Below are 13,765 nucleotides of genomic sequence, written 5' to 3' on the forward strand. Positions count from 1 at the left end.
GTGCTCTTATCTATTAATTGTCCTATTAATCATGTTACGATAATAGGCAAAATCATTTGGGATATATTTAAATGTTTTTATGTGATAATAAATTTTTAAAAAATTATGAAAATAATTAATTAATTCTTAAATTAATATTAATTTGTACATTAACTCATTTGAAAAAAAATAATTTATCTTATATAAAAATTAATTATATCTTAATTTATTTTTATTGTTGCCACATATTACAGTGAAATATGTTACGCAATCAAATATAAGTTCCAAGGATTAATTACTATATCATATAAAGAATTATTAGCTCATTTGTAAATATTTCAATTGATATATATATTCTAAAAAAGGTAAGAATAGAATTGTTCTGAGTTTTTTCTTTATAAATTTGAAAGAAAACCCAATGCATTTATTATGAAGACATGTGCTTTGATTATAGCGCATCAAATTAAATTATTAACATTATCTATTATAATTTCACTATAATTATTAAATAATCAAGACATGTGCTTTGATAATGAACTATTCATCCGAGTTCAATAAAATAGGTGAAACTCTTATATTATCAACAAAAAATCTTAATGACATCATAAATAATTAGTTAATGACTTAAATACAGAATAAATTCAACGTTACAAATTAATTAAATTTATTTATGTGAGAATGAATTCTTATAAAAACATGGATATCACAAATAAAAAAATAGCAATAACTTATATATTTATAATGTGAATATCTTTAATATTATATTTATTTATTGTGATTTTTTTATAAAAAAAATAATATTTAAAATAATAAAAAGAAATAGTATACTCTAACTCCAGTGGAACAGTGGTGTGCTTAAGGATGAGAAATAAGATGAATATTATATAATCTGGCGGTGGGATTTGATGTATCATATAATTGATATGTGGGTGACCTTACAGGAGAGAGCCACCTGCTCCACTTCTGAAGTTCCAAAATCTAAGATGTCTGTCATGTAAGAGTCTCTTCATCCACAGAGTGCCACCTGGCTTTGACTTTCTCCATATTGGTGAATGTCGATCTAAATGTCTCAAACATTTTACATTTTATGTCTTTTCTGAAGCCGCCTTTTTCCACCCCAAAGTATACCACCACCTTTCCCTTGTTAGTGCCTGCTTCCCTTCTTTTATATTCATGCATTTGCCTCCACTTTCTCATCTTCTTGCCACCATCTAATCTCCCATTCACTGCATGTCCTTCTGTTGTTGACTTTCTGCTGCTTTTCATCCCAGCTTTCCACAATGACTCTTACCTTGACTTGCAACTCTCTCCATCCCTCAATGCCACTTTTCTCAAGAACTCTTTTCTCAGTTCCTGTGTGCCAAGAGCTTTCACTGGATATTTGGCCTTGTGCCAGTTATGGAAGCAGAACAGCAAAGCAATGGAAGAAGCTGATGCCGATCAAAGCAACAGTGGCGGAGGCACCCCCTGATGTTTTGAAAAGTGTGGCTGAAAATGGAGGGGATGGTGTTCCTCAGAGGAAGAAGCTTAGGGTGCTTGTGGCTGGTGGAGGGATTGGCGGGTTGGTGTTTGCTTTGGCTGCCAAGAGAAGAGGATTCGAAGTGGTGGTGTTTGAGAAGGATATGAGTGCTATAAGAGGGGAGGGACAGTATAGGGGTCCAATTCAGATACAAAGCAATGCTTTGGCTGCTTTGGAAGCTATAGATTGTGAGGCTGCGGAAGAAGTTTTGAGCGTTGGTTGTATCACAGGTGATAGGATCAATGGGCTCGTGGATGGGGTTTCTGGCTCTTGGTAAGTGTGAATTTGAAACTTGTTACAAATCTTTGATTTCAGTACCTTGCTTTTCTTCTTGCTCTTAATGTTTTTGCATCAGATACCTGACTGGTTTTAGTTTATGATTTGTGGATTTGGGTACTATTAGACTTTAGTCCTAAATTATTTAGTTTCAATTTACTACTGTGTTGTGTGTGTTCATCCAAACGTGACAGTGGCCTCTTGTTTGGGAGAAAGATGTGGTAAAACAGAGATTTTGAATTGAACTGCATCAAATGAATGGTTGGCTAATTCAGAGGTGCCAATACAATGTACTCTGATGCTTGACCGGCTTGCTTATTCCGAGGTGTCACTGCCACACAAATTGTGATAATTATGTCAGTGTTTCCAGTAAATTTTTTTTACTAACATCATGTTTGCCATTGACATTGATTAAAGTATTTAGAGCTTTATACATGATGATACTTTAGCTCTACAATTCATTGCACGAGTCTGGTTAACATGTATTGTATGTTTCATTTGCCACAAACTACGCATAAAAAATTTGTTCAATGCTGTTTGAGATTATTCAGGAATTGGTGTAGTTGTGAGAATCTATTTGAAGTGCTGGGCAGTTTCTAAGAACAATTGATTGCTGGTAGAATTTGTAAATGATACAAAAATCTCAACTGATGTGTATATCCCTTATTTGTAAAATTTTAATATTCATTTAGCATGTAACAATAGGATGAAGCAGGTTCCAGAATATATATGCACAGGGTTGATCAATCAGTGTAAAACAGTATTTCTTTCTAATATAAGAATCTTGCTTCCATAATATTTTATATAAATTGAATATACTTTTAAAGGTTTACTTAATGAAATTTTAGCATGTACTATGCCTACCATGAATTGATATATAGTTTGGTATTAGGTACATCAAGTTTGATACATTCACTCCTGCAGCAGAGCGTGGGCTTCCAGTCACTAGAGTTATTAGTCGAATGGCTTTACAACAAATCCTTGCTCGTGCAGTTGGGGAAGATGCCATTTTGAATGACAGTAATGTTATTGATTTTGTTGACCATGGAGACAAGGTAATTATTTAAAGAAAGCTTTTAAGTTGAAGATTCTCCTCATATTGCTGTCATAGGTATATTTGAAGGTTTTCTTTCAAGAACGTGCAATGGAAGAGGTGGTTGAACAATGTTTGGTTTATCACTAGTGTCATCCCGCATTTCACAATTGCAGGTAACTGTGGAGCTGGAGAATGGTCAGAAATATGATGGAGATCTCTTGGTTGGAGCAGATGGGATATGGTCCAAGGTCTTGTTAAATTCTCTTTGATTCCAAGATTTTTTGTTTAGCAAATTCCAAGGTTTACTTATCTGAATACATCAGTGGAATTTACAAAGTTGATTATGGTAGAAGTATCCTTCTAGAGAATAGTTAGTCGCATCCTGTTTGATGTGTGCATGTGAATCTGTTTTCAGCTTTGTTCTTCCAAGTAGAACTTAGAAATGCTGAACTCTTTTATGTCATTCAGTTCTGTAGAGTCCCTTTATGGTCATAACTCATATTTACTCTTTCTTAATACAATCTTAAATGGTATTATTCTGTGAATAGGTGAGGAGTAAGTTATTTGGCGAAACAGAAGCTACTTACTCAGGCTATACTTGTTACACTGGTATTGCAGATTTTGTGCCTGCTGACATTGAATCTGTTGGGTAAGTTGGCCGTGATTCATGTCTTGTATGCCTTGTTATCCATATTTATTGGCCTTTCTTTTAGTATTACCTTTATCATATTGACAAGCTTACTTGAATTTCCTGGTTGGAAGGTACCGAGTATTCTTAGGACATAAACAATACTTTGTATCTTCGGATGTTGGTGCTGGAAAGATGCAATGGTATGCATTTCATCAAGAAGCTGCTGGTGGTGCTGATATCCCCAATGGTAAGTGATTTTATTGTGTTTGAGATTTGACATCTGTCAGATCACAGTTCTCCTGATGTTTAATTTCCTCGGTGCTCCATTTATAAACAAGACATAATATTTGAATGAGAAATGCTAACATCACACTCTCTAATGTATTCTTTTAAACACACTCTTTATTGGCTGAAATTTATTGGACATCACAAAGTTTGTGGGTCTTACTTCTCATTTAACGAGTTTCACATATGATTATATAATTTCCAATGAACTTTGATCAAGGGTAAAGAGAGTGTATCTAAAGCACTCCTCTATTTGAATTTTTGTCCTGGCTTATCGATTACTGATACTAACTTGTATATATATTATATATTGTAACCAGAGAAATAAAAGAAACAGCAGAATAATAACGCTTATAGTTCAAAATAATAGATACTAGATTAGATATTTATTGCCATTCCAATCCCTTAATAATAGAAACAGATACAAACTCATCCGAAAAATCAAATGAAATATCAAAAAAATAGGCCAGAGCCCAACACTCTTACTAACTACTCCCACTGCTCCTCAAACTCAGACTTGGGAACATCTACCTTCCTGACAAAGTGGCACTTGATCTTGGAATGTTTGGTTCTTCCATGCAAGAGTGTTGTTTTTTGTATGGCAATTGCAGCTTGCCTGTCAAAGTAAATGAAGCTTTGATTGAAACTCTTTCAGCAACTTTCTCAATCAAAGTGATTATTAGAAATGGGATGGATGAAACTCTCACAGTTAGTTTATAGCTTGAGGATTATTAGAAGTGCTCTTTTACCATATTTCTTCCCAACTGGGACATCTGATACAAATATTTACAAGATGGAACATTTGTGAATGGTTCAACATAAAAAATAGTAGGACTTTAATATCATATTTGGAAAAAATCAGTTGTACTCACTCCCAAAAGCATGTTCTCTGAAAGTGTGAAGTTTTATAAGAAGTTTCATGCAACTCCAATGCAGTTCACTCTATTATGATTGAGTGAGCTTAATGCAAGAGCAGCAAGATGTCCTACTCCCACTGGATGCTCTTCCTGGATTACTACAATGAGAAGTCTAACCTAATAACTCCACAGATATACATTGAATACAGTAACTGTGGCACATCTTTATTTTTTACATGATTGCCTCTAAAAAATGATAAGCTATCATGTCTTACTTTTGAATTCTATGTGGCAGGAAAAAAGGAAAGGTTGCTTAAGATGTTTGAGGGTTGGTGTGATAACGTAATTGATTTGATACTTGCCACAGAAGAAGAGGCAATTCTTCGAAGAGACATATATGACAGGACCCCAACATTTACATGGGGAAAGGGCCGTGTCACCTTGCTTGGTGATTCTATCCATGCCATGCAGCCAAATATGGGCCAAGGAGGATGCATGGCTATTGAGGTATAATTCATATATCTTAAATATTGTCATAAAAGGTTAGGAGGTGAAAGGATTCTAAAAGATTTTTCTGATAAAAAGGTCATGAGTATTCCATTAGACTTTCAAATGATTGAACATTTTTTGTGTGTGCTATTCCAATAATTTTGAGTAATCCAAGAGCTGGAACAATGCATAGAGGACATAATTTAGAAGCAATTAAAATCTTGAAAAAATTGCATTGATTTTTTATCCAAACCTTTTCATTAACTTGTAATTTTTAATTTCTTTTAAAATCTGTAGAATTATTACAATATAAATCTATTAAAATCCAAAGAACTTTCAAAAAAATCTTATAAATGACATTCTTACATCGTCTTTCAAATTCTCAGAGATTTTTTATTTATTTCAAACTAGTGTTTTAAAATCTTAATCCCATGCACCCCTTTGATAAATGAATGCTTGTCAACTTACGTCCCTAAGAACTTCATGAGTTATATATATTCCTTTTACTTATTTTGTGTCTATTATTTCCTCTTTGTTCAGTAGAGAGAAAAGGAATAGAGTGGGTGGAAATAGAAAAAGTGAATGAAAATTAGTGAGAAATAAAGTACAAAATAGAAGTATTTGATTGAAGAGATAGATAGATGAGTGAAAATGGGAGAAAAATAGAGTGAAAAAGTATTAGTGGGATCCTTTCTTTTACTATACAATTTTCACTCAACCAAACAACCAATCTTATTTTCACTCTCATCTCTTATTTCCATTAAACCAAATAGTGAAGTATGAAATTTATCTTTACTTTTCAGTTAACTTCACCAATTTCATGCGTATATCATTGTCCAAGTCTTATGAGCTTTAGTAAACATGACTTTGCATGTAGTCTTCATAACTAAGGCAGTTTCATACATGTTTGTACCTAATACAAATGTCCAAGATTTCTCACTTCCTCTTTATGCTTGTTTTCCTTATAGCTGTTAAAACAACTTTTTTTCTTGCAACTAACCGTCATGTAGAACTAACTAACCCAAAAAAAGAATACATAAAATGAAATTATTTCTTACTTGTTGATGGAATGGACATCAACGTAGTCAAACTATCTTTGGAACACTCAAAAGCTAAGGTGAAGTCTTTCTAACTAGTTTCTTTTATCATTACAGGACAGTTATCAACTTGCATTGGAATTAGACAATGCATGGGAACAAAGTATCAAATCAGGGTATCCAATTGATATTGATTGTTCCTTAAAAAGGTAACCAAACATGATAATGAATGCTGAATTTGAATCTAAAGCTACCTTATTTACTTTATTTTTGGAACACATGAGAGGGAGGCAAAGCACTAAGAAATGAAAAATAATGAAGTTTTGGAATTGATATGAACATAGAAATGCTTGCATATATCAACCAATACTCTAGTAGTAAATCTTACATCATTAGCAAATTGGGGTGATTTGATTATAAATCCTTTTTGCTGACTCATAGTATGTATCTTACCCATTCCATTGTTGCTTTAAAGCTATGAAAGAGAAAGAAGATTAAGAGTTGCCATTGTTCATGGAATGGCTAGAATGGCAGCTTTGATGGCTACCACCTACAAGGCATATCTTGGTGTTGGTCTTGGGCGATTAGAGGTACGAACTTCAGTTTTAAAAGTGAGATACGGAAGAATATAGTGATGGTGACTTAGCAAAATACCATCCTGTTCACAAATTCATGGTTGCTCTCATTTGCAGTTTTTGACCAAGTTTCGGATACCACATCCTGGAAGAGTTGGAGGAAGATTTTTTATTGACAAGATGATGCCTTTGATGTTGAACTGGGTCTTGGGTGGCAATAGGTAATGATGAAAACCCACATTTCTTTGCTTTATAAATTTCATCATGATTTGCTGAAGTTTTTATATCTGAGAATATGCAAGATGCATGTTAGAAATTTGAGCCAACAGGTTATTTCTACAAAAGGAAGGGAGGATCAAGAAACTGGCAGTTGTGAGAAATTGTTGAATGTTTGCTTGCATCTATAGCTGTTTAATTCAAATATCTGCTGATCAATATCTACATATACTTTGTTATTTACCAGCTGTTACGGGTAGTGGGGGTAGTAGGTAAAGTTTAAGATGTTACTTTTCTTTTAAAGTTTTTGTGCTTAAGGAGATTATTATTCAACAAAATGGTATCTTCCTTTTCTCATTTTTCTTTAATTCTACAATTGGTATCACAAAATCGAATTATTCTTGAGGGACCTGGTGAGGTTTAAAGTTAAATATCAAACACTTAAACATGTTATTGAGGTAGAGGTCAAAATCAATCTGATAATCAAATCATAGCATAGCCAATATTTGAAGGTCAAAGTTATCATATATGGACAATAAAAGTGGAGGCCTATCTAGATGCAGATGATTTTCGGGAGACTGTTGAGGATGACTATATGATTCCTCCATTATTAACAAAAATCAAATGCAAAGTGGTGTTTATTTTGTACTGTATCCCAAGCTATCTTTCCATGGATCATGACACTAAAGTCAGCAAAGGCCTTCTGGGATGTTCTTAAGGTGTATGCAGGCAATGAGAAATTCAAAAGGGATGCAATTGCTGAATCTGATCTGGGAGTTTGAGAAGCAACGAATGAAGGAGTTAGGAACAATTAGGAGTACTCTGGCAGACTTCTAATTAAGCATCCTTAGCAAGGTGAGGGTGGCTGGAAGTGATTTTCCTGATAGAAGGATAGTTTCAAAAGATCGTGGTGACAATGGCTGAGAAGTTTGAATCCACCATTTCTTCTCTTGAAAATTCCAAAGATTTGACAATATTTCATTCGTAGGATTATTGTACGCTTTGCTAGCCCAGGAACAAAGAAGGCTTGTGAGACAAGGAAGGCTTGATTGAAGGTGCCTTACAAGCCAAATTGCATCTCAATCAAGGTTGCAAAGGGAAGAAAAAGAAGGTTCAGTGGAGTTTTTCTTGTTAGGAATTAAGTATGAATTGAAAGTCTCACTTTGAGTAAAAATGAAAAAGTTGAGTAACAAAATTAAAAAAAAAGCCACAAACAAAGCATTAAAGTTTTGGGTTGGAGTTGGTGACAATTCTTTATATGGGTTTACTCATGTCTCATTGGTGTTGAAACTCCCAACAACTCTGATCTAGGGTTGTTCATCAGGTCCTGATGACCCAACCCAACCCAAATAGATTGAATTAAGTTTTCTTTACAATTGAGTCAAATCCAATCCAACCTGAATTGACCCAATCCCTATGGCTTAGGTGACAGATCTGAACTTGACCAAAGTTTAATTTTTTGTTATTTTTAATTTTTTAATACTTGAATTGTATCTATAATTTTTTGTTTAATTTCACTTACAAAAACTATAGTCCATTTTTTAAAAAAATTATTCTAAAAAATCTAACAACAAAAGATGTTTGAAAATTATAAAATTTAACACAAGTATTTTTCAAAACTTGTGTGACCCAGTTGACTCTACAGATTTCCAACCCAATAAATGGTGAGTTGGTTTGGATTGAGTTTAACAAAAGAATTGTAGAAACTCTAGCCAATCCAACTGGATTTTTTTTATTGGGTTGGAGAATGGATTTGTCCGAACTTAATTAAACTTCTCTAGGCTGATCAACAAAAAAGAAGAGTAGTAATTTGCAAGGACTTGCCACCACCAACAACAATGAGAGTTGGTTAACTCACAATGGATGTACATATCACATTACCTATGATGAAGAGTTGTTCAAGGAGTTGAACAAAACAATTGTTTCAAAGGTGATAATAGGTAATAGAGAGTGTATAGCTCTTAATGGAAAGAGCTTTGTTGCAATGCAGTAGAAGGCTGCTGAGGTACTAAAACTATCACTGAATTTGATATTAATAAGAATTTGTTAAGTATTTGTCAGTTTTTTGATAAAGGTTACAAAGTTTTATTTGAAGATGAAATGTCTTTTATCAAAGATGTGAATGGGCAAAACTTGTTTAAAGTTGAAATGAAAGGAGAGGGTTTTTCTTTGGATCTAGTGGAAGAAGAACAAGTTGTTGCTTCAAACTCAACTAATGCTACCTAGCTTTGGCACAAAAGATTGTGTAACTTCAATCATGTTGCACGGCTTTATATGAGAAGGAAAAATCTCACAGAAGGCTTGTCATCACTGCAAGAACACTTAAGTAGCTTTGGCAGAACAAAAAGGTTGGAAGGTATTTCAGTTAGATGTAAAATCTGCTTTCCTCAATAGTTATTTATAAGAGGAGATATATGTTGAGCAACTTGATGGATTTGCAATTACAAGACAAGAAGACAAAGTGTATTTGCTAAAGAAGGCTCTTTATGGTTTGAAACAAGCTCCAATGGTTTGGTATAGTAGAGTTGACGTGTATGTACTTAGTTTTGGTTTCACAAAAAGCCCAAGTGAGTCAACTCTTTATGTTAAGTGTTTAAAGGCTAAATTCTGATTGTATCTCTGTGTATGGATGACCTCTTGGTGACAAGAAGAAATGGTGCACTTATTCAGGATTTGAAACAAAGTTTGTTGAAGGTTTTTGAAATGACAGATTGTGGATATATGACTCTTTTTTTTTCTTGGAATGGAAGTCAAGCAAGATGAGAAAGGAGTATTTATTTGCCAAAGGAAATATGCAAAATAAATAATAAAGAAATTTCAGATGGAGAATTCCATGAAAGAGTATTTCTGGATATTGCTTTACACTTGGTTCTGGAATTTTTTCTTAGGCCTCAAAGAAACAAGATTTAGTGGCGCAATCAACTGCTGAAGTAGAGTTCTAACTGCATCAGCAGCTGTTAATCAAGCATTATGAATAAGAAAAATTCTAAGTGATCTACAACTGGCTCAAATGGATTCAACCAAGCTGTTTGTATATAATCAAGCAGCAATCACAATCTCTACATTGAAAAGCTAAACACTTCAATGTCAAGCTCTATTTTCTTAAAGAAGTACAGAAGGAAGGGGAAGTTTCATGGTTATATTGTAAAGCAGGGGAATAGTGGCCTGACCTTTTCATGAAGGTACTCCCCATCGGAAAGTTTGAGAACCTAAGAGAAAAACTTTTAGTTTGTTGCTATCGAGGCAAGGAGGAGTGTTGAATGTTTGCATCAGTTGCTGCTTAATTTAAATCCCTAAACATCTGCCAATTAGTTTTGACTAATTTTGTAGGAGACTTAGTTTTTAATATTTTTGTTATGTACTAGCTGTTAAGGGTATTGAGGTAGTAGATTATTTGACTAATCTTTGTATCTAAGCAGATTATTATTCATTTAAATGGTATCTTCCTCTGCCCATCGTTTCTTACTTACGTTTTAACCCTGCAACAATGTAAACATTTTACATGACTAAACCTTTGGAAAATTGTGCAATTTTACTTTCATCATTTACATGAAAAATGGTGCTACTTTGCAGCTCCAAACTTGAAGGTAGACCAATATGTTGCAGGCTCTCAGACAAAGTATGTTGCTCAAATAAAGTTACTTTTGTCTTTGTTTCTAACAATTGTTAGCTTGGCTTTTATTGGTCATGTCCGTTAGATTTTTTTCTGATCTAGATATTGGGTTTGATTATTTATGAAGGCAAACGACCAGTTACACACATGGTTTGAAGACAACGATGCACTTGAGCGTGCCATTAACGGAGAGTATGTCCATGTCCAAATATGAATGAATATTATATCCTTAGGATAATTTATTCCTTATCTATAAATCACGTAACTGTTGTGTCCATCCTTCTATGATATATAGGTGGATGTTATTACCATGTGATCAAGCAGGTTTTATAAAACCTATATCTCTAAGTCAAGATGAGACGAAACCCTGCATAATCGGGTATGCCTTCAGTTACTCCTACTTACATATTCTTGTGTTCTGATATGCCAAACAGAGTATGTGTTACCACATAAGTTGTTCAAAGTCTTTGGTCGCCAAATTAGTCTTTAAAAAATTCTCGTGTTACCTCCTCAGTCCTTAAAAAGAAATTGTTGTGAAATTAGTCCATGAATTATTGAATTAGTCCTTGACTTTAACACTTAAATAAGTACCAATCAAACTAGTCTTTGAAATTACTAATAGTCATAAATAGAAGGAATAATAATGGTTGATGTTTGACAATTTTAGGGAGTAAAACAACATGTGTGTAATTTCAGAGATTAAATTAACCACTACTTATGATTGTAGGGACTAATTTATTGTGTTGTGGTTTCTTTTGCTCTGAATCAATCCATGCTTTGACAGGCTTTTGTGATTGCAGGAGTGCACAGCATAAAGATCATCCGGGCAGTTCAATTATAATATCTTCACCCAAGGTAAAATAATTTCTCATGAACTGAACATGGTTTGAAACATAAAGCTTAAACATCATGCAACAACCTTTCTATTTTAAAGGTTTCTCCATTGCATGCAAGAATTAACTATAAGGATGGTGCCTTCTTCTTGACTGATTTGCGGAGTCTATATGGCACCTGGATCACTGAGTAAGTAAACAAATATGAGGCTAATATTTTATCCTAAGTTTAAATTATTTAAAATGTATATTTAATTTCCCTCACATTTTCAGCAATGAAGGAAGGCGATACAGGATACCTTCAAATTATCCTTCTCGTGTCCGTCCATCTGATGTGATTGAGTTTGGTTCTGATAAGGTAATAGAAAAAAGTACTTTCATTACATAAATATTGCACATTTTTGTCTTGTAAAGCTTCTAAATTATAATAGGTGCATGCTTGAGAGGTAAGAGTAGCCAAACTTTTGAGGCCTTCTCTGCATTAAACACAACCAAGTTTTATACTCAGTAGTCTGGAAACAGCATCACAAAAATAATTGAACATTCTTGTAAGTTTTAGCCTACAAAACATTTAGGTTAGGCCTCCACATATCCAGTACTGGTACACGTTGACTTGGGTACTTATCAAGATTATTTTTTTAAGAAATAATTGTGGTATGCCTTAAATTGCTTGACATGTAAAGTTAGGCATGCCTTGAGGTATAGCTAGGCATGCCTTGAGGTATAGCTAGGCATGCCTTAATCATTGTTGATTCAGGTGCAATAGTCCTGGAAACAGCAAAACATGTAAATAACTGAACGTTTTAAAGCCTCCACTGATCCAGCACTGGTACACGTTAGGTGCACTTGGTATCTTATCAAGATTATTTTACAAAAAAAAAATTGTAGGTGGGCTATATAGCTAGGTATTCCTCTGGGTATAAGTTGGATTGACTTAATCTTGGTTAATTCAGGTGAAATAGTCCTGGAAACAGTATCATAACATTAAAACAATTGAACATTCTTTGTAACCTATAAACATTAGGTTAGGCCACTCATATTGTGTACTAGTACAAGTTAGGTTCACTAACCTTTTCAGTGAATTCTTTAATGAGTACACAAAATTCAGTAGTTAAATACTTAAACTAAAATAATTTTATGAGTATAAAAAGGTCTGTTAAGTAATTTTTGCATAAATCATTTTTGCATTCCTTTAATGTCCTTGTTTGACGATATCAAAATTTGGTTTCAAATGGTGTATTTGTATGGTGTCTAACTATCGAAGTTGTTTGCAGGCTTCATATCGTGTTAAGGTAACAAGATCTGCTCCAAGAGAGTCAGAAAAGGAAGGAACAAAGGCTTATCAGAAAGAATGATTATGATTATGTTCAGTCACAGTTTGTCTTTATAAGTTACAGAAAAGTTGTACAGCACAAAAATCTCAGTCGTAGAGCCAACATCTGCATTCTTTTAGTGCAGGGTATAATACAAGAATGCCAATCATTCATGATTTGAACATTTTGTACGAACTTCTGATTGTGCTTAAGAGAATAAAAGGAAATTGAGTTCATGAATTGTGCTCGTATGTTGCAATGTAATTTTGCTGGCAATGTTCTTTCATCTCATACTTGACATACAAAAGGCAAACAAAAGGCAGACACTAGCATTTTATCTAGAATGACTCGGATACTTTATTGGATAGGGAATGCCACTGTATAATGGTTTCATTTCATGTCATTGTATAATGGTTTCATTTCATATTCACACGTATGCAGTTTGAATGAAAGTGTAGGGCTATTATTTCTATGAGACTATTAAGGCCAATTATTCGATAAACAAGGTCCAAGTTGTCCCTGCAGTGAGATGGTGACAGACCTTATATCAAGCAACGATATACTTTTCATACATTCATATTCACATATCTGTCACATACTGGGAACAAAATAGTGTTTTTATTGCTCTCCAAATTTATTAATGATCAAAGGCTCTGAATTTACTGTTGAACGTGTGTATTGAATACCTGTATATTATCTGGTATTAGCAGTTATGTGGGCTATTGTTTAGGATCTTTCTGTTTATAATAAAAATATCCTTCTATTACAAAAAAATTATTTAAGCATATAAATTAGTGAATGTTCTCGAACTGGTTTGGGGACTGGGAGAACTATTATCTTCAGATGTTACCCTATCGGTTTAACTGCGTCCAACGCTCCTCTTTCCAACTTCCTCGCCGAACGGCTCCTCAGGCGGGTGGGGTACCTGCAGATGGCACTCCAATGCTCAAGTCAGTGAGGTATCGTATTCGGCTGGTTAGAATACTGTAGATAATGACGTACCTTCTTCCTTGGAATGCGTGATATTTATATTACCTTGATGAACCCTTGTTGTTGGGCCGGATTAGGGGGTTGTTTAGCGATTAGGGTTGGATTATGTCGTTTCC

The 13,765-nt window shown here is 34.0% G+C and overlaps 1 protein-coding gene across 1 annotated transcript; it reads left to right on the forward strand.

Moving 5' to 3' along the window:
• Positions 1 to 891: 891 nt before the first annotated feature.
• Positions 892 to 12,901, forward strand: LOC137810121 (zeaxanthin epoxidase, chloroplastic). The gene is made up of 16 exons (XM_090298059.1): positions 892 to 1,771; positions 2,667 to 2,829; positions 2,984 to 3,058; positions 3,359 to 3,459; positions 3,573 to 3,688; positions 4,879 to 5,090; positions 6,227 to 6,318; positions 6,585 to 6,699; positions 6,802 to 6,905; positions 10,474 to 10,519; positions 10,641 to 10,705; positions 10,809 to 10,892; positions 11,314 to 11,368; positions 11,448 to 11,536; positions 11,620 to 11,704; positions 12,621 to 12,901. Exons 1-16 carry the CDS (start codon positions 1,260 to 1,262, stop codon positions 12,699 to 12,701), a joined length of 1,995 nt encoding a protein of 664 aa, XP_090154185.1. The 5' UTR covers positions 892 to 1,259; the 3' UTR covers positions 12,702 to 12,901.
• The last annotated feature ends 864 nt before the right edge of the window (positions 12,902 to 13,765 follow it).

Source organism: Phaseolus vulgaris, chromosome 2 (genome assembly GCF_051622355.1).
Source record: "Phaseolus vulgaris cultivar YP4 chromosome 2, ASM5162235v1, whole genome shotgun sequence".
Classification (NCBI taxonomy): Eukaryota; Viridiplantae; Streptophyta; class Magnoliopsida; order Fabales; family Fabaceae; genus Phaseolus; species Phaseolus vulgaris.

Coding starts and splice junctions, on each gene's coding strand:
- LOC137810121 (XM_090298059.1), top strand. CDS start 1,260: ATGACTCTTACCTTGACTTGCAACTCTCTCCATCCCTCAATGCCACTT. Junction 1,772..2,666: donor GATGGGGTTTCTGGCTCTTG/GTAAGTGTGAAT, acceptor GTTTGGTATTAG/GTACATCAAGTTTGATACAT. Junction 5,091..6,226: donor GAGGATGCATGGCTATTGAG/GTATAATTCATA, acceptor TTATCATTACAG/GACAGTTATCAACTTGCATT.